At 59.1% G+C, this 19,201-nt stretch overlaps 6 protein-coding genes across 6 annotated transcripts; 2 read left to right on the top strand and 4 right to left on the bottom strand.

Annotated features, from left to right (window-relative positions):
• Positions 1–77: 77 nt before the first annotated feature.
• Positions 78–2,646, top strand: C7974DRAFT_410789 (uncharacterized protein; the record flags this gene model as incomplete). Its single annotated transcript, XM_046143497.1, has 2 exons — positions 78–509; positions 2,161–2,646. The coding sequence occupies 2 exons, from the start codon at positions 78–80 to the stop codon at positions 2,644–2,646; spliced, it is 918 nt and encodes a 305-aa protein (XP_046000860.1).
• Positions 2,647–6,222: 3,576 nt separating this feature from the next.
• C7974DRAFT_410787 (uncharacterized protein) lies at positions 6,223–8,617 on the bottom strand (the record flags this gene model as incomplete). Its single annotated transcript, XM_046143496.1, has 4 exons — positions 6,223–7,626; positions 7,671–7,811; positions 7,855–8,502; positions 8,558–8,617. 4 exons carry the CDS (start codon positions 8,615–8,617, stop codon positions 6,223–6,225), a joined length of 2,253 nt encoding a protein of 750 aa, XP_046000859.1.
• A 3,809-nt stretch (positions 8,618–12,426) lies between these two features.
• Positions 12,427–14,107, bottom strand: C7974DRAFT_354707 (N-acetyltransferase complex ARD1 subunit). The gene is made up of 3 exons (XM_046139557.1): positions 13,843–14,107; positions 13,230–13,401; positions 12,427–13,110 (listed from the first exon to the last, which is right to left on the bottom strand). Exons 1-3 carry the CDS (start codon positions 13,981–13,983, stop codon positions 12,764–12,766), a joined length of 660 nt encoding a protein of 219 aa, XP_046000858.1. The 5' UTR covers positions 13,984–14,107; the 3' UTR covers positions 12,427–12,763.
• A 154-nt stretch (positions 14,108–14,261) lies between these two features.
• On the bottom strand, positions 14,262–15,401 carry C7974DRAFT_389281 (uncharacterized protein). The gene is made up of 2 exons (XM_046141347.1): positions 15,184–15,401; positions 14,262–15,137 (listed from the first exon to the last, which is right to left on the bottom strand). The coding sequence occupies exons 1-2, from the start codon at positions 15,381–15,383 to the stop codon at positions 14,435–14,437; spliced, it is 903 nt and encodes a 300-aa protein (XP_046000857.1). The 5' UTR covers positions 15,384–15,401; the 3' UTR covers positions 14,262–14,434.
• A 529-nt stretch (positions 15,402–15,930) lies between these two features.
• C7974DRAFT_389277 (uncharacterized protein) lies at positions 15,931–17,813 on the top strand. Its single transcript, XM_046141346.1, has 3 exons — positions 15,931–16,172; positions 16,220–17,178; positions 17,224–17,813. The coding sequence occupies exons 1-3, from the start codon at positions 16,031–16,033 to the stop codon at positions 17,578–17,580; spliced, it is 1,458 nt and encodes a 485-aa protein (XP_046000856.1). The 5' UTR covers positions 15,931–16,030; the 3' UTR covers positions 17,581–17,813.
• C7974DRAFT_389276 (uncharacterized protein) lies at positions 17,814–18,837 on the bottom strand. Its single transcript, XM_046141345.1, has one exon. It carries the CDS (start codon positions 18,712–18,714, stop codon positions 17,947–17,949), a length of 768 nt encoding a protein of 255 aa, XP_046000855.1. The 5' UTR covers positions 18,715–18,837; the 3' UTR covers positions 17,814–17,946.
• Positions 18,838–19,201: the final 364 nt, after the last annotated feature.

Below are 19,201 nucleotides of genomic sequence, written 5' to 3'. Positions count from 1 at the left end.
GGTCTGCTCCCTTCCAACATTTCCAAACCACACCTGGTCCAACAAGAACTAGTATGGATACTGCACGCCCAGGAAACATGCAGTCGCCTTTCCTTCGCCTACCTCCCGAGATCCGTAATAAGATCTACTCGTACGTCTTTGACTCTGCGATCATCTCGCCGAAGAAACACAGCGGCCTGTTCCTTGGCGATTTCAGAATCAAAGTACGTGGCAACTCCATGCTGCGAGTCTGCCGACAGATCCACAGCGAAGCCAGTGGCTACAAGCTCAGTTACACGCATGTGCTCCTCTACAACTTCGATTTATCAACTTTGCAGCACCTTCAGTCATTACCACGCGAGACTCTTGCCAAACTCCGCTCATTGACCTTCGGCAGCGGTCTATCAGACACAATCAACTTCCGCGCGAGCAAGTCTATCAACTGGACAGAAGGACTCGGAGGCCTGGAGTTTGCAGCACTTGAGTATGTGTACTTGTTATGCAATGTTCACGAAGATGCGGAGACATCTGTACGTGCTTTCTTCAAGGATAGGGTTACTGTGGTGGGATATACCCTCGACTAAAGCTACGGTCAGCAGACTTCAACCATTGCTTGGTCAGCATGTTGAATATATATACTGGACACATCACTTGCATGCTCGATGGATGACAAGCAATTCTACAAATCTCAGACACGTGCAGTGTCACGTCTTCTACGGTATTACACCGACGCCAAAAGCTATATGGTGTTGGAATTATGATAAATGGACAGTGCTCCCGAGATCAATGCTTCCCAGTTCTTGATATCGAATTGTTTATGCAACGTGATGTTACGTCAACTCCACTTCATCGCTACTTGATACGCATAATGAACCATTCCCTCTTCACAAAGATCTCACTTCTACGCATTGTACTCATTTGACATCATGTGGTATGCGGGCAGCTGCAACTACATTTAGCTGAGAGAGGGCAACACCTTCACTCAGATCAGGTATTCTACTCCCCGTACTCTGATTTTCTCTCGTCTGCATCGCCTCCCGTATGGTCTAACACCGGATTCCACAACTTCGACGTCGCATGTTAGTGTTGTCAGAACAAATCTGACGAAACCAGGCTCAGATGACCTAATCATGCTAGCCTGCGGTCCTGGTGAATAAATGGATCACTTTGTGTGAGGTCGAATATTTGATTGAAGAAGGAGGCAAGCGTTTCAGCGGAAAGCTTCCTCCCATTAAAAACCCCCAAATTCTCTGCAAAGCTGTATTTCTATCCCGAAGTCCTGATCACCATCACCGCTCTTGTCAGGCAGCATCAGATTCTCCTTGAGAAACCTGATGGGATATCTGCATATTCCAACAATACCACCCACGTTCGTCTGCTTTCACTGACTTTTTGGTCTAGCACAGTGTCATAGCGCGTCGATACTATGCGATATCACTGGGCACGATCACTTCGTGCAACGCACAAAGCCATCACGCAAGTCACCTAACGGATCCGAGGCAAAGCGAGGCATTGGTTTGCGCCTGGAGAAGAGAGTGATCTTCGATCGTATCAGCGTAAAGCTTTCATATGGCTGCACGCCAATACAAACTCCGTAAACATAGCTGAACATCAGTACTGATATCGGGTGCTCATCGATTTGCGCAAGCGGTCATTGTCCAGGTTCAGATTGCAAGTATGTTTTCAGTCTTACAAGGAAGCTGCGCTCTTCACGTTCTCATCTGTTGCGAGACGAAAACGGCAGGAAATTCTTCTTGATGAGCATTGTGGAGGATATAGTCTGATCTGCAGGTTATGACTGTTGTCACACAATGCTATATGCGCATTATTGATGATGGATTGCTGTTTCTGTTTCAAGGACCTTGATCTTTGTTCTGCATTCAATGTCATTTTGTAAGCAAAGTTACTCATCATCCAATGTGAAATGACGTTGAATTTCGAAGTTACGTGACGGGTTGCTCATCCCATGAAAGATCGCCACGCAACCATGTATTTACAGCACCGTTCAGCTGAAAGACCAACGCTGTATCTGCACAATGAAGTCGAAGCAATACCATGTGACCATGCCCTATTCTGTCCCCTTCACATACTTTACTTCTGTGCCCTCTCCCTTCCTGTTACCCATACCAACTCGACGATTACCCAACAACTACGGTGGACGCAACCAAACACAACCAGCAGAACTCGCCGTTCCTGCGCCTACCCGCCGAGCTGCGCAACAGCATCTACGCCTACACGTTCGACAAGTTCACGGTGCACCCTCGCTCAGATTCCAAAGGGTTAGACCGGGAAGTCTCCCCTCTCACCCAGGTGAGCCGCCAGATCCGCTACGAGACCAAGTCGTTCGTCGAGTCCTGCGCCGTGCTGGAACTCGAGGATGTGCGCGAGTTCAGGGAAGTTCTCTTAGAACTCGACTGCACTGATCGAGTCCTGCCGAGTGTTCGCACGATAGAGATGGACTGGATGCCTGCTGTCTTGAGTGACGCTGATCGGGATCGCTTTGGTTGGTACTGGGGCCGGTACGACGAGGAAGATAGAAAACGTATCCAGCGGCTGCTGCCGGCTCTTGCGTGCTTCGTGCTCCCCGGTAAAATGCCGATCTTTCGGTACAACGAGAATAGTCTCATCTATATGGAGCGGCTCGGTGTGCAGATGGTGTTCAAGTAGGGCTTTGGGCGCTGTGGTGTGAGAGTCTGAACTCGGGCAGGCTTTGGGCAATCATGGAGGTATCCGGTGCTGGTCACTGAAGAAGAGATCGAATCGAAAGCCTGGTATGGCTACATAGATCGTTTGATAGTTCATTACGCGCTCAGTAGTTGCTGTTGGAGTTTCCGTAGCCTGCACATCTGCTTGCAGCCAAATGTTACCTGATTTATCACAGTGCGAAAAAGAATGTGCTCGATAACTTAATGCTGAGATCGGAAATTCCCGAGCTCCGTGATACCGTTGCTACTGTGTAAGTGAACTGCAGCTTGGTCCGTCGCGCAAGCTAGTAGGTATTTATATCGCGTCCCTCTTCCTTCTCTCCAACACTCCACCACCATCTCCACCTCATCACACCATCACATCAAATCAACACTTCATGTTTTCGATGGCCTCCTCGATGGCAGCTGCGTGCGACAGGTTGTAAGTCACTGCTATATAAACACATCTTATGACGCTCACTGACAACTCCCCAGGACTGAGTCCAACCGACTCAGCTCCAACCTTCTCCGACTCCCCACCGAGCTCCGAGAGAAGATCCTCGACAACGTCTACGAAGTGAACTGTCTCCACTACACGGCAGACCAGCGATCCCTCTGCCCAGCCACCGGGATCTCTCTGTCTTGCCGACAGATGTACCACGAGTGCAGGGGCCGTCGCACTACGGCGCTGTACCTCGACAGCAGCTGCGACTGGGAGGAGCTAGTCTTCTGCCTGAGCAGGGAGTGGCGTGCCTTCAACAACGTCCGCACCCTGTACGTGTCGTTGCCAGTCGCGGGGATGGTTCTCGCGTACAAGAGGACGTTCCGCCACGTACCTGTCGAGCTGCGATGCCGACAGATCCTCCACCAAGCGTTGCCCCTCCTCGAGGCTGTAGTACTTCCCTGCGAGTATATGAGTCACGGCGAGTTCGAGATCGAGAAGGCTGTCCGAGCTTGTTTCGGCGACCAAGACTTGCGCGTTGAGTACCAGACTCTGATCTGAGCTGCGGCTTCGGAGACACCTTCAAGGAGGACAGAACCCCACCTACACAGGGAAAAAGAAACATGGATGGAATCCGCAAGAAGGCGGAGGATCACCGCTCAGCGGCACCACACATTGACACTCACCGGCCGGTCAGCAATTGATAGAATTGGAATTGACACGAAACCACAACTTTGCCCACTTCACTGTGCACTTCCCACCAGCCCACTATGCCCGCGTGACATCATCCCCACATCACAAGCCATTCCCTTCCCTTCTTCGCGTCCCCAAGTGACTCCCCCGACTACCTAAGCAGCAACACAACACCGCCAGCCCCAGCCGCCTACCCAACTCCCCCCAGCCACGCCATACCCACAGCTCTCCCTCCCACCGACTCAACACCACACACACCGCCACGAGCCAGCTAGGCAGACCCTCGGCACCGCATCGCCTCGCTCCGCACCGCCCTCGCGGCTACGTTACAAGCGCGCGGAGCGCGTTGAATCTACCCACGCATGCACAGCGGTACATGAGACCCCACGAGGTGAGAAAATGAGAAAAACGAGAAAAACGGTGGTGGAGGCGGGTTCGTGTTGTAGCTGCCAGATACATTGTGATGGTGATGAACTGATAGTGGAATGATAGCGAAATGATACTGAGATGATGGCAAAATGGTGGCGAAATTATAGCGAACTGACACTGACACCGACAGCTCACTGATAGCCCACTGACACTGACAACCCACCGCCTACCACCGCCTACCACCCCAGAGCCCCAGAGCCCCAGCCGGACTCCACACGCATCCCACGCCCTTCCTTGATTCGACTACCGCTCAGAAACTACTGCTACGCGTACCCCGATCCTCAGTACCGCGCGACGAGCTCCCATGCACACACGAGGAGACAGCAGCGTTGCGGCGCGACACCGGGACTGGTGGGGGGTGGGGGGTGGCTGCTGGACGCGGGGGATTGGTTCTGGGATACAGTGGTGCGCGTTGGAATGGTGTGCGTTGGAGTGCTACACATCATCGTACGCCACATTGTCATGAGTCGCAGCGTTACATCGTATCCTGAGAAGATCCCGCCCGGTTAGGATGGAAGAGACACTGTGCGGGAGGAAGTGTGAACGGAATGGACACTGTGCAGACGGGGCGGGTTCTAGGGGGTCACTATGAAGAACTGATTTGAATTTCAAGCAGCTGCGGGGTTTTTCTGTGTGAATCTTACTTTTTATGGAAGTTGACAAGATAGCACTCATAAAAAGTGCAACGGAAAAGCTGCGCCTCGTACATCCCTACCTCTCTTGCTCTCTCTATCTCTTGCTCTCTCTCGCTCGTTCGTTCGGTCTCTCGCTCGTTCATTCGGTCCTCGACGCGCAGCAGTCTACACAAGTGGACTGGCCACGCAGCCATTTCAACCGCATCTCATCAGCCTCTCGACAACATCGAGGCGAGAAGAGGCGAGTAGACACGAGTCTGCAGACTGGGGCCCAGTGATAGAGTACCTAGGTATGCGGCGATGCGGTGCATCGAGGTCAAGAACTGTTGTGGCTGGGGACTGTTAGGACGCTGTGCAGACACCGATGGAATAAGTCCTCGACGGGTAGCGGGTTGGATGCGTGAGGTAAGGCGAGTAGACGCAGACACGACGGGGCGGTTGTTGGTTGTTGGGTGTTGGGTGTTGACTCTGGATTGCGCTGCGTCGCATCGAGTCGGGTCGAGTCGAGGTGAGTCGGGTCGAGGCCAGTCGAGTCGACATCGCCGCGGACTCCAGTACGCGAACTGCGGTCGCAAGTCTGTATCTGCCAGTATAAGCCAGCGACACATTCTGCGTTGGTGTGGCGCTGCCATGCTACCAGACTGCCAGACTGCCAGACTACCCAGCTATCGGACTGTTCGAACTCTTCAAACCACCCAGGGTCTGAGGAGCGAGGAAAGCATAAACCCCATCAGTGACCGCGATCCGTGGTACCCTGCATCATACTCAGCACTATACATGAGGCCGTGTCTGCGAGGGCGTGAACGGGCAGTGCGCCACAGTGCGCCACAGTTCCGTTTCCACGCCGCGCCGCGTCTCGGCGTTGGATTGGGATACTGCGGCTTTTGCACCAGCGTCCGCGTATCATGTTGTCGGGCGTGGTCGTGGCTCTGAGTCTGTCTTGCTATGTTGCTGCGTTGCTGCGTCGCTGTCTTTGTTTGTGGATGGCACACCCGCCTTCTCGGTTGCGTGTCCACTCGTCTGCTTCTCTGTCCTGCTCTGCTCGCGTGCTCGCCACGCTTCTGGGAGTCCTGCGGTGATACACAAGTATGTAGCGTTGCATCGGTCGATGCCGTGGATTGGTTTGTAGAAGATGAAGCGGTTAGCCCGTGTTTTCCGGGTTGATAGTACTGTTTCCCTCTCCCTCTGTCTGCCTATCTGCCTATCTGCCTATCTGGCTTCCATATTCCACGTTCCACATTGCCAACCCCTACGCCCTATTCACCCATATTACACCCCCACTCCCGCCGTATCCCACTCTCCTCCCCTCCCCTCTCTCCCGCACCCCATCCATCCCCCATCCAACCCTCCCTCCCCGAACCTACCCCTCCCCCTCCCCCTCCCCCTCCCCCAACGCCCCCTCCACAACCCCCCTCACAACACCAACCCACCCCTCAGTAACAGGCACATACAGCCCCTTCTTGATCCCCAGCTCGACGGCGCCGTAGTACAGGAGTGCGTTGAGCCACTGGCGGCGGGCGGGGATATCTATGCCCTCGACTTCTCGTACTGCTGTGGATGTGGCTGTGGGGGCTGTGGTCGCTGTGGTCGCTGTGGGCGCTGTGGTCGCTGTGTGCCGCGATCCCGACACTCGGCGCCCGTTCCGTGTGTCCTTCGAGCCCCGGCGCGCCGCCCACGCCTCTTCGAATTCCTCCGCCCCCGTCTCGTCACCAGGCGGCGCGTCGTAGTAGTGCGGCGCCGAGGAGTCGAAAATGTGTGTTTTGCGCGGCGCGACGAGGCTGGGGTCGCGCGTTATCGGGGGGTAGGGGTGGTGCATGTTCTGGGTCAGGACGTCGGGGACGGGGAGCGGGGTTTGGGGCGCGGAGAGGACGGCGGGGGCGGGGCTGAGGGCCGCGATGGGGGTGATGGTGTAGCCGGTGCTGGTGTCGCTGCCCACGCTGCCGTTTCTGCCGTAGCCGTGGTTGCTGTGTGTGGGGACGGCACTGCTGTCCGGCACCAGCCCGGAGCACAGCACCGCGTCCATGATGCCCAGCGGCCACAGGTTGATGTACCCGCGCATCCCCATCACGTCCCCGTCCCACTTGCCGTACACCTCGACCGTCAAGCTGCCCAGGATCGCGGAGCAACTCTTCTCGATCACGCCCACCAGCGCGCCGGTCGCGCGCACGCGGTGCGCCCGCAGCGCTGCGCGCGAGAAGCCGACCGCGGCGACCTGGTCCGCGAGCGGGAACGGCGAGGCAAAGTGCGACGGCAGCGGGGCGTTGGTGAGCGGGTCGGCGGCGGGCAGCCGCGCCATCCAGTTCAGCATCTCGAGCAGGTCGCGCAGCAGGAACATGCGGCTGGTGCGGTAGAAGCCCCAGACCCAGCAGCGCTTGAGGTTGGGGTAGGCGTGGATCTCCTGCGGGGCGCCGCGGGCACCCAGGATGAGGGCCTGCCAGACGCGCGGGTAGGTGGCGCGGGTGGCGGGCGTGTTGGGTGTCGCGGAGTAGTCCCAGATGGCGGGTTTGTTGTTTTCCCAGTTCTGGTACTGCGCGTCGAGGTCCAGGGCGGCTTGGAGCAGCTCGGACAGGTCGCGGCGCGTGGTGGGGGGGTGCGCGGATTGCTTGATTTCGTGCCATTTGGCGTGGAGTCGGGCTTCGCGGTGGATCAGCTGCATCACGAAGATGCCGGTTTGGTTGTACATGCTGGGGAGGTGCTGGCGCACGTTGAGGGCGTCGTTGACGGGGAGGGGGGGCGGCTTGCCGGCGTGGAGGTTGCCGAGGAGCTGGGGAGTCAGCTATATCAATCATACAGGTAGAAATAACAAACCATCTGCGAGTACGCGACCTCGTACAGCCGCGCCGACACGGGGTTGCTGTAGAACTCCTCGATCGAGCGCATATTGACCAGTGCATTCGCGCCATTGGAGTGCGCGATGTACGTCCCCTGCCGCTGCTGCGAGCTGATATTCTGCACCAGTCAGCGCGTCCCGGACATGTCCAAGATACCCTACCTCATACACGCCCATCAGGTACACCGAGCACAGCGCCTCGTCCGTCCTCGCCAGCCTCTTGTCCGCTATCATCTTCGACAGCAGCACCGTCGCCTTCCCCAGACACTCCTCGCCCAGCGCCTCGGCATGCGGCGCATCGCACCGATTCGCAAAGTTGACGTACGCGACCGCGTCCACAATCGTCGCCACACACGAGTCCGCGGCGGCCCGCTCATACAGCACGGGGATGAAGCTCCACAGCGAGTCGGACGGCTCGTCGGGGGGGCGGTTCGGGGCCTCCAGGATCACAAAGTCGTAGAGGAAGCGCTCGTACGCCGCGCGGCGCAGATCGGGGGCGAGTTCCGGCACGAGCGACAGCGCGGAGATGCTGACGCCGTAGTCGGCGTGGTCTTCGTAGATGGTGTCGGTGGTGGATGCCTGCCGGGTCCGCGTCACGGGCGAGATGCTCTCGCTCGCCGGCGACTGCTGGCTGTCGCTGCTCGCGCTGAGCGTGCGCTGGTGGCACTTTGCTCTCTTCCGCCAGGAGTCCTCGGCTCTTTGCGCCGCAAACGCGGTCTGGTTTCTGAATAGCAGGTCGCCCTGGTCGCGGTACCGGCACTCGTGGGAGCCCTTGAGGCAGCGACGACATGCCGGCTTGGTCTCGTCGCACTACATCCGTCAGTCAGTATTCCACCAGATATGTCTACAAAAGCAACGGGCTCACCTTGACCTTCCGCGCGCGACACGGCTCACATCCCTTACTGGGGCGCCCGCGATACGCCATGCCGACAATCTCTCACAACACGCAGGTCCGCGGAGCCTTCTATAGGTTATACCGACACGCAGGCTATATCAACGCGCAGGGATCCCACCCTCACCACCTCCAGCTGTAGGCCCGATGACTTGGGTCTTCCACGCGGTCTCGCCAGGCCGGGGAGCAGCGACATGGGCCGTGGGAACTGTGCATGGACCGACGGCGCACGAATCGCAGGGAGTTGCATGGGCCGTGAGGAAGGTGCATGAATCGCAGAGGAAGGTGCATCCCGCCGGCCAAGTCGACGACCAGCAGCGCCATAGCCCAAGCGACGACGTAGCCAGCATCGGACCCAGGTCCCGCGCTCGTCGATCCCGCAAGCGGGCGACAGGGCAGCAAGCGCCACGGCGAGTCGCAGCCAATCAGCCGCGCGCGATCGCCGCCAGTGCGCGATCGGCGCGCGTCTCCGCACCGCAGTCGGCTGTGCCCGTGCCGACGTTTGCTTTTGCGCCTGTCTAGATCGCGGCGGTTTGCTCCGGCTCGTGGCCCGCGGAATACGGTTTCCTGGCAGGTGGGGCCTGGAAGGCGACGTCAGAGGCGGTGCTGGGATCTGGGCGTTGAGGTCCATGGTGTTGGTGGTGAGGGGAAAAGCAAGGTGTGGTCTGGGCGGAGGATTGATTAGGTTGGTGGACACGGCGGCTGGCTGGTGTGTTCAGGCGGAGTGGACTGGAGGGGGGAGAGGAGGTGGCAGAGCATGAACAGTGATGAAAAAGTAATGCTGTTATCCAGATCCCGGTACCGTTCTGCAGGTCGGCCGTTACGAGGAACCGCAGTGCAGTGCAGTGCAGTGCAGTAGCACAACGGCGCCCGACGAGAGCTGTTGTCACCGTGCATGAACGATGCTCGTATAGGGTGTCGATACTTTATCGCTTATCAGAAGCCCTGCAGTAAGGTTCTGCGACCGATAGAGCGACCGAATCAACGACTGTCCTGTTCGAATGCATCAAAACCTTGTCGGCGGTACTCGGGCGCAGGACCATGCTCGCGGTGGAGAAGGAACAAGATTATCCAAACGGATCTCTGCCACGCTGAATCCTTCAGGTCTGCATTGATCCTTCGACGCTGCGTCGGATCCTTCGAGGCTGCATGAATTCTTGCGTCCACGCAAAGCTTATCGGCCATACTCGGACGTAGCCACGCCTGCAGTGAACCGAAGATCGAAACGAGAAGCAAGAAATGAGAAATAAAAACAAGAAACGAGAAACAGAAAACAAAAAATGAGAAACAGAAAACAATAAACGAGAAACGAGAAACAAACGCCCAAGTACGAGATACCACACACCCAACCCAGTACCAACAGAACTAGCTAGAACAAACTAACGCCTCTATCAAGCCCAAATCCTACAACTACTCCCCTTACCCTAGACCTCTCCTAGGCACTTAGATCCTAAACACCTCTCTATACTACACCCGATCTTTCCTGCCTATAGAAAGGTAATTCGCTGTACCTAGACGTAGTATCATATCTGCAGGATAGGCAAAGCGTAAATCAAGCAACAAGAAATAGGAGACAAGAGACAAGACACAAAAAAACAAGAACTAAGAAATAGAAAACGAAAGCTAAAAGACAGAAATTAGGAATCTAGATGAAACAACAGCTCTAACTACTTCTCTACCTATTTACCCCCCCCCCCCCCCCCCCCTCGTAAGACTTACCTCCAACACCCACACTCCAAGACGCGCCTCCCTTACTACCCACACAAGCACCACCACCTGCTCCAAACCACCAGTCCAACTCCAACCTACCCTCCCACTACTAACTGTCTCACGGAGAAACGCAGCAGTCTGTCTCGCCTTATTTCTCAGCCGCGGTCTCTGCTATCCCGCGGGATAGCTAAGTTGTGTTAGTATTTGTGTACTGCTGTTATGGTATAGGGATAGATAGTGGATGCACTGGGAGTACCTACTTGATTAGAAGTGTAGTCGCTGGAAGGATGTAGTGGGGGAGAGGGATATAAGGTTGCCATTGTAGCTATAGTAGAGGAGGAGAGTAGGTATAGACAGAGCACAAAGAGCCCCCACCAAACACAACCACTCTATACCTACCCACGCAGCCAGTCCACCGAACCCGGCTGTGTGCACACTCCACCCGTCTTCTCCGTACTACACGGTAATGCATTGCTTTTCGGCGCGCTGGGGCGTGTGCTGATACCTAGGTGGCTGCGTATCTGTTGTTTCCTTGAGGACGAAGAGGACGAAGAGGACGAAGAGGACAGGAGCTAGACTAGCTACCGGCTGCAGATAGCACACTCCCTGGTACCTACGAACTACTAGCCACCGGCCTAAGTATCCCGTGGTTCTGTGGCTGCTGGATGTGCTGTCTGTGGGTTCGCCTGTGTTTATGCTGAGGCGACTCGCGCGGGTGACGCGTACAGAGGTAATCCAAACAGAGTTGACTTGGTGACGTGTACATAGTTGACTTATACATAGCTGACTTGGTGACTCGTACGCAGTTGGCGCGCAGATTACATCAACACAGAGGTCTTGATCGTCTGTGCAGGGCCGCGAGCACGATCCTTGATATGATTTTGGACGTGGTGTTGGCTACTGGATACGGGACGCTGGGTGAGGGATATTGAACACTGAACACTGAACACGAGATACTAGACACTAGATACTAGACACTAGACACTAGACACTAGACACTAGAAAATCGACAAGGACATGGGATGGGACACAGCTGGAGGGCAGAGAATATATGGCACAGGACGTGGGGCACTGAACACTGAACACTGAACACTGAACAAGGGCACGGGGTAAGGCACGAGACAGGGCACGAAACACTCCGTTATCCAAGACCCCTGGTTCCTCTCCCGAACCCCGAGTCCCGATCCCAAACACCGCTTGCCGTGATTAGTGCGATGATTGCCCTGGGTGCTTTGGGCTGCGTGGTAGAAAGGACCTGGAGGTAGGGAGGAGGACGTAGGTTCGTCATAGCGTAGCAGGCAGCTCGCGAGATGGACGGGGAAGCGGTTGGGGATGTTGCGGCCGGGGATGCTGCGAAATCAAGGACAACAGAGATCGGGGAAGCAGGAGGACCGAGGACAGAATAGCATACAGCGGTGCTCTCGAGATGTCGGCCCAGGGAAAGCGCGCCCGGGACGCGAGAACACGGCCCCCAACGCGCCGCTGCGTGCTGTTTTCGATGTGCATCGCGAGACCCGAGAACCGGGGACCTGAGAACTGAGATGCGTGGGATCAAGAGACGTAGAAGCAGAACAGCACAGCACAGCGATTGGTTTATCGAATCGAGGCTAGGCGGAAGGGTAAGATGATGTTCAAGACCACGTCCAAGACCACGTCCAAGACCAAGTCTCAGCCCACGTCTACCGCTCCTCCAACCCCGACTCCACGAGTCTACGGTACTGCGATATAATCAGTACGGCGCTTGGCCATAGACTCTCGACGCTGCTGAGCGGGTGCTGAATAAAGCTTCACGATGCTTTCACGATGCCCAACGCTGCCTAGCGATGCTCAACGATGCTTAACAAACCTCAACAATGCTCGATAATACTGAACGATGCTCGGTGATTGTGCCGCACTCCTGATCCTAAACACAGCGTGTCTAGACAATGCTGGTAGCGCGGCATACGCGACGCGTGGGCAGATGACAGAGGGGAGACGACTGTGTCTCGTGCGTTGTGTCGATAAGGGGGGGGGGGGGGGGGGGGGGGGGGCACCGCGCTGCGCTGTAGATAGGTAAGTGTACCAGGGCACCAGTAGCCAGGGGCCAAGAAACCCCAGTCCATCACACGGGGAATGAGACACAGCACAATCTCCCTCAACCAATTAATTTCGTTTTGTGTTTTGTGTGGTTCATACAGATACAGGAGAGCGATACGTGCACATGTGCCCAGCTGCACGCGTCGCCGAGCGTCTCGATGCCATCGAGTGCGCAGGGCCGCATGCGGCTTGCGCGGCCCGGCGGGGTCGAGATGCGGGAGTGCGGTGCCGGAGGGGCGTGGAGGCGTGCGAGGCGGGCCGGGGCGTGTGCTGTGTCTGGATACGCGCTGCGTGCGCGGCACCGTACTGAGCTGCTCCGCTGCGAGTCGCCCCGCTGTAAGTCGCTCCGCTGCAAGCCCCCTCCGCCCCAGCCACTCTACGCAGCCGCCTGCTCTACGCAGCAACCTCCTTCCCCCCCACCACCTCGACCAAATCCTGCACCCCCCTCTGCCTCCCAATCGCGACCTTCCGCAGCCCCTTCCCATCCTGCCCCTCGTCCCCCACCGCGTCGCCCTCATCGCCCGCCTCCTTACCATCATCATACGCGATCTCGTCCCGCTCGATCTTGCTCAAATCCATGCGCATGCTGTACGCGTCCTCGCCGTCGGCGTAGTACTTGGCCTCGATCTTCTCGACGCTGAAGCCGAGGGTCTCGCGGTACAGATGCAGCGCGGCGAGGTTGGACATGCGGACGTGTAGGGAGACGTAGGAGGCGGAGAAGGTTTCGGCCATTGCGCGCTCTGGGAGATATGTTAGTATCGGTGTGAATGTTATTGGTTCGAGGTGTGGTGTTGGGGGGAGGCCGGGGGACACGTGGGGGAGGGTGGACTAGGCAGGCTGCGTGAGAGAGACAACGTACGACTCTGCCGCATCAGCTTCTCGGCCAGCCCCAGCCGGCGGTGCGTGCGCATGACGCTCAGCGACGTGATGTGGCCGTGCGGAATGCCGTCGGCGGGCTCTTCCTCCATTTTGGCCAGGACGTAGCCGACGATCTTGGGGGGGTCGTAGGGGGTCTTGGGGGGGCGCGAGACCTGTTTCATTTAGCATTGGAAGGGATGTGTATTCCGAGTACGAGATGGTGGAGGGTGGTGAAGAGGGTGGTGGGGTGGGTGAGTGGGGGGTAAGGGGTCCGTCTCTTGTCTTGCTTCCGTCTCTTTGAATCCTACTATCCGGCTTTTTCGGGGTGATGTAGATTCCGGCTCTTGCTGCGGGGGAGGTGAGATCTGCCCGCATCTTTCTTCCCTGCCCACACCTCTCTCTCACCCCACCCTTCTCTCTAATCCCCCTCTTTCCCTTCTCATCCCCATCTCCCCATCTTCCTCTCGCCGTCGTTTTCTCTCTATTTTGCCAGTTTCCTCTCTTCTACCCTCCTCTCCCTTTCCCCCCATTCCCCCCATTCCCAACCCTCCTCACTCCCACAGCGCAATGCAACCAGCAATATCCGCAATTCAAGAAAAGAAAGAAAAACTCACATCCACAGCAACCCAACTCAACTGCGGCCAACTCATCGCATGATACAAGTAATACTTGCAAAAATAGTTCTCGGGCAAGTTCGTAATGTTGGCGAGCTGCACGTGCGGGATGTCCGAGGGGAGGAGGGGCCGGATGTCCATGGTTATGTTTAATTTCCTTGCCTCGCAAGACAGAGGTACTGGAGGGGATGTGCGGAGTCGTCTGGGGAGCAATTGGCTGGGACTAGGGTGGCGGCGTTGGCGTTGTTGGTGTTGTTGGTGTTGGTGCTGTGATGGCGTTGGCGTCGGCGTGGGTGAGGTTGTGGAGCGCGAAAGCTCGGTTAGTCAGCGGGGCGGGTGGGGCGGTCTGACGACGTGCATGCGATGCGCGAGGGGGATGGAGCACGGGTGGCCAGAGACTCGCTGATGCGAAATGCAACCACGATGATCGAGGTAATTCAAATAGTGAAGCGCGCATGCGCCTGCGTTCTCCTGATGCTGTCTATGTGAAGCGCAAAATGCACAACTCCACCACGATCACATCGTGTAATACTACATAAACCACCCAAGACCATCCAATGCACAAACTCCGGGTATCAAAAAGCGTAAAATCCTACATCAGCCCCCCCAACACTACCTTGCCGACGCCCCCAACCTCCCCCCGCACGCCCGCGCGACAACTCTCCTCGAACTCCCTCACCATGCCCGCGAGGATAATCTTCCGCACGCGCGCATCCGCCTTGGCGAACAAATCGCCCACGACGCCCGGCACGCCCTGGCCCGCGAGCACGACGCTCTCGGGGGTGCTCAGCATGCTCAGCATCTTGGTGTAGCAGTCGATGAGGACATCGCAGAGGCTGGCGAAGGTGGAGAAGAAATCGGGGTCGAAGGGGAGCGAGGGTGTTTGCAGGTACACATACGACTCGCCCGGGGCGAGATCGTCGGTCGGCGGGTCGGTCGCGTCTTGTGGTAGTAGCAGCGGGAAGTCGCCGGTCGCGGAGGAACTGCGGCGCCCCTTGGCGAGGTTCGCGCGCTTGAACATCTGCGGGATGCGGGCGCGGCTCAGCGAGGGCGCGGTGCCGTCAGTCGGGTGCGCGGCCTGGTACTGTTCGAACTCGAGCAGCAGGGCGTTGAGGGCGCGCAGGTAGTCGGCAGGGGCGGCGGCGTGCAGGTCGAGGATCGAAGGGAGCGAGAAGCCGAGGAGGAGGTACTGGGTGGCGCGGCGCGACTGGGCGCGCGGGGTGAACGAGGGCAGGCGCGTCAGGTCGGACTTGGAGAACAGCAAGGTGTTGAACCAGTAGATGCGGCCCTCGTGGCTGGATTTGTTAGCGGGTGGCAGACACGCATGCAGCTCAGACGCACGCCTTGCGCAGGTAGTCCAGGGTCGAGATGCGCTTCGAGGCCAGCTCGTGGATGTGCTGGAACACGGCGTGCGGGTTGCCGGGGGCGGGCAGCGGGGCAGCGGGGGCCAGGGCGATGCTGGGCTGGCGCTGGGCGGCGAACTTGGTGTCGGGGTCCTTGACGCTGTCGCTGCTGCGCGGCTTGCGGGCAAAGGTGGCCATGCTGAGGGTCGGGCGGGCAGCGGGGGCGGGCTTGTCGGGCGACGAGACCGAGTGCATGGTCGAGGCGGACGCTTGGCGGCGGTGCGACGAGGCAGAGCGCAGCGAGGCGCTGCGAGAGCGCAGCTGCAGGCCACGGGCGCTGCTGACGGAGAGGGCGCGCTGCGGCGGCGAGACGGGCGAGGGAGGGTCGGGCGGCGGCGGGTGCTCCGCAAAGGCCGGTAGTAGCAGGGTCGGGGGCGCCGAGGCCTTGTGCTTGTGCTTGGTGCTCTTGCTGAAGAACGACGGCCGTCTGCTGAAGACGCTGCTCGGGGGAGGCTCCATGGCCGCCCGTGGTGGGGACTGGTCAGGGGCTTGAGACGCGGGGCCTAGCGCATGGTGGACGCGGGCGGCAGTGGAGGCGGTTGCAGATGGTGCAGATACGCAGAGAGGCGCCAGACGCAGACGGCCCCCGATGCTAGGAGATATGGACAGCCATGCGCTGCCAGGATATATGGATACACAGGCCTGCGCACGGCGCGCCGTAATGGAGCCATGGCCGAGCCAGGGTGCGAGCCACGCGCAAGGTGACGTGCAGCTGTAGTCGATAGCGGGCCCTGACTTCCCCGTTGCAGCGGACCCTGACCGCCCGTAGCCTCCCACACACCACCATGGCCCATCTGCAGCGCCGCCAGAGCGCAAAGGGCGAGCACATCCCCGTCGCGGGCGCCTGGCCTGTCGACCCGCAGGAGGACGTCGCCGTGTCGCCGCAGCGCATCTGGGTCGACGGCTGCTTCGACTTTGCCCACCACGGTGAGCCGTCTCGTCTTCCTCTCCTACTCTACTGACTGCCAGGCCAGGCCACGCCGGCGCCATGCTGCAGGCCCGCCAGCTGGGCTCCGAGCTGCTCGTCGGCGTGCACTCGGACGAGGCCATCCTCGCCAACAAGGGCCCGACCGTCATGCGCCTGCCCGAGCGCATCATGGCCGTCGAGGCCTGTCGCTGGGCCACCAAGGCCATCCCGCACGCGCCCTACGTCACCTCGCTGCCGTGGATCTCGCACTACGGCTGCCAGTTCGTCGTGCACGGCGACGACATCACGTCCGACAGCGACGGCCGCGACTGCTACCGCTACGTCAAGGCCGCCCAGCGCTTCAAGGTCGTCAAGCGCACCCCGGGCATCTCCACCACCGACCTCGTCGGCCGCATGCTGCTGTGCACCCGCTCGCACTTCATCCAGTCGCTGGAGAAGCGCCTCGCCGGCGACGAGGGCCCGGGCGGCGAGCTGGAGCGCCAGAAGGAGGGCGCCGCCATGCTGCAGCGCATCACCGACTACGCCACCGACGAGACCGGCAAGGCCCCCGGCTGCGACGTGTGGTACTGGACCGCCTCGCGCCCCGCGAAGCTGCGCCGCACCACCACCACCAGCACCCCCGACCCGCGCCCGGCCCCCGCCCGCGCCCAGACCGGCGGCTCCGTCGCCGTCAAGGAGGAGAAGGGCAAGTTCACCCAGCTCGTGCAGGGCAAGGGCGTGCGCCCGGGCCAGACCGTCGTGTACGTCGACGGCGGCTGGGACCTGTTCTCATCGGGCCACATCGAGTTCCTGCGCCAGGTCACCGAGGCCGAGGAGGCCGCCGCGCGCGCCCGCGGCTGGTACAGCGAGGAGGCCGTCGCCGCACGCGTGGCCACCGGCCAAGACTACGGCCCCGTGTTCCTGGTCGCCGGCATCCACGACGACGAGGTCATCAACCACTGGAAGGGCATCAACTACCCGATTATGAACATCTTCGAGCGCGGCCTGTGCGTGCTGCAGTGCAAGGTGCGTCGTCACAACTCATTACATCTCCCCCGCTAATTTCTCCAGTACATCCACGCCACCGTCTTCGGCGCCCCCTTCTCCCTCTCCAAAGCCTTCCTGCAGACCCTCCCCTACGGCACCCCCGCCGCCGTCTACCACGGCACCACCCAGTTCATGCCGCTGACCTACGACCCCTACGCCGCCGCCCGCGCCCTGCGCATCTACCGCGAGGTCGCGAACCACGTGTTCCAGGACGTCAATGCCGCTGAGATTGTCGCGCGGATCATGAAGAGCCGCGAGGCGTACGAGGAGCGCCAGCGCCGCAAGGGCGAGAAGGGCGAGGGCGAGGAGGCCGAGAGGGGGAGGCAGGAGCGCGAGAGGGAGATGCGGCGGAGGGAGGTGGAGGGGCAGTTTGGTCTTTAGGTGGACTGGAGCGGGGACGGGGTGACTGGAAGGGGGGACGGGGTGAACTACAAGGAGGTGAACTGGAACGCGGAACAAGGGTGAACTACAACGGGGAATAAGTGGTGACCTGCTGAACGGCAACACTGGGGGCGGGGGCTACATAGTGGGGCGGCGGTTAAACTATCTCCGTGCTAGCGCGGCGCGTCGCGAACTTTGCGCCGTCCGTGGCCCACGTCACATCACAGTCCATACAATCAGAGTCTATACACATCGAATCCCACCCAGTAAGACCTTAGCAGACAAATCGTGATCGCATAATTCTCGAATCGTAGTCGCATAACCCTCGAATCGTAGCCGCATAATCCTCGACTCTGTATCTGTATCTCACCATCGAAATCCCCGCGCACGAATCATACAGCACAGCACAGCATACCACAGCGAATAACCCACCCAACGCAGCCACCCTGCACCGCGCACACGAATCAAGCCCCAAGCCCCGCAACCCAGGACCACAGATCCACGATCCAGGAATCGAGCATCACGAACCAAGACCACGAAGGATAAATAAGGGAATAAGGGAATAAGGGAATAAGAAACAGGGAAATAATGCCGCCCCCGCGCATGAGCGCCGTCTTCCCGCCTTCGTCCTCGTCGAATGCTACCACGCCTTCGGGGAAGACAGCACAGACGCCTTCGGTGCTGCATGCGAGTGAAGGCGTGAGTGAAGGCGTGAGTGAGGACGTCACGCTCCCACTCCTCGGCTCTGCGCGGGAGAACGGACATAGTATGGTAAAGCGCGGGACAGGGCGGGGAATGAAGAGAAAAAGGGGCGGTGGCGGCGCTGACCCAGAGGCGGGCGCAAACGGCGCGGAGAACAAGGCGAAAAACGCTGCGACGGGGAAGAAAGATACCGCCGCAACACAGCACGGTCACGAGACTGAGAGTGGGTGTAAGGGTGTGAGTAAGGGTGTGGGTGCGGCGCGCCCGCATCATCCCGCGTTGTACGCGCCGTGGGAGCTGCTGCCCAGCGCGCTGAGACGCAGTATCCAGCACTGTATCCCCGACACCAACACCAACACCGACACCAATACCGACACCGACATCGACACCAACATCGCCGCCCCCCACTCCGTCACTTCCGCCGTCAATCATGCCGGCGCAAACACCACAAAACCTGCAACCGGAGTCAGTGTCCTAGTCATAGGCCGGAACGCGAATATCCACACCTCTGTCCGCCGGGTCAGCGCTTTGCTGGGGCTTGGTGTAGGGCTCGGGGCTGGGGAAGGGGATGGGGTGGTGGTGGTGGATAATCTGGCGACGGCGATGAAGACGGCCGCGGCGGTGAAGACGGCGGAAAACACGACGGCGGAGACCTTGGAAACAGGGAAGGGGACGAAGGAGGAGATAAAGCAGGGCACGGCGAAGGAGATGAAGGAGGGACCGGCGGCGGTGACGACACACAAGCAGCAGAGTCCAGAAGAAAACAAGACTCAGCACCCCCACGCCTCCCTCGTCGCGCTCTCCGCACAGGCAGACGCCACGGTCAAACTCATCGGCGTCGTGGACTTGGTTCGGCGGCTGGCGCGGGGTAAGAAAACGAGCAAGAAAACGAGCGCGGGCACAAGCACGAGTACGAGCG

The sequence above is a fragment of the Boeremia exigua genome, assembly GCF_020726555.1.
Source record: "Boeremia exigua strain MPI-SDFR-AT-0100 chromosome Unknown C7974scaffold_3, whole genome shotgun sequence".
NCBI classification, from domain to species: Eukaryota; Fungi; Ascomycota; class Dothideomycetes; order Pleosporales; family Didymellaceae; genus Boeremia; species Boeremia exigua.
This window is presented reverse-complemented; position numbering and strand designations above follow the sequence as displayed.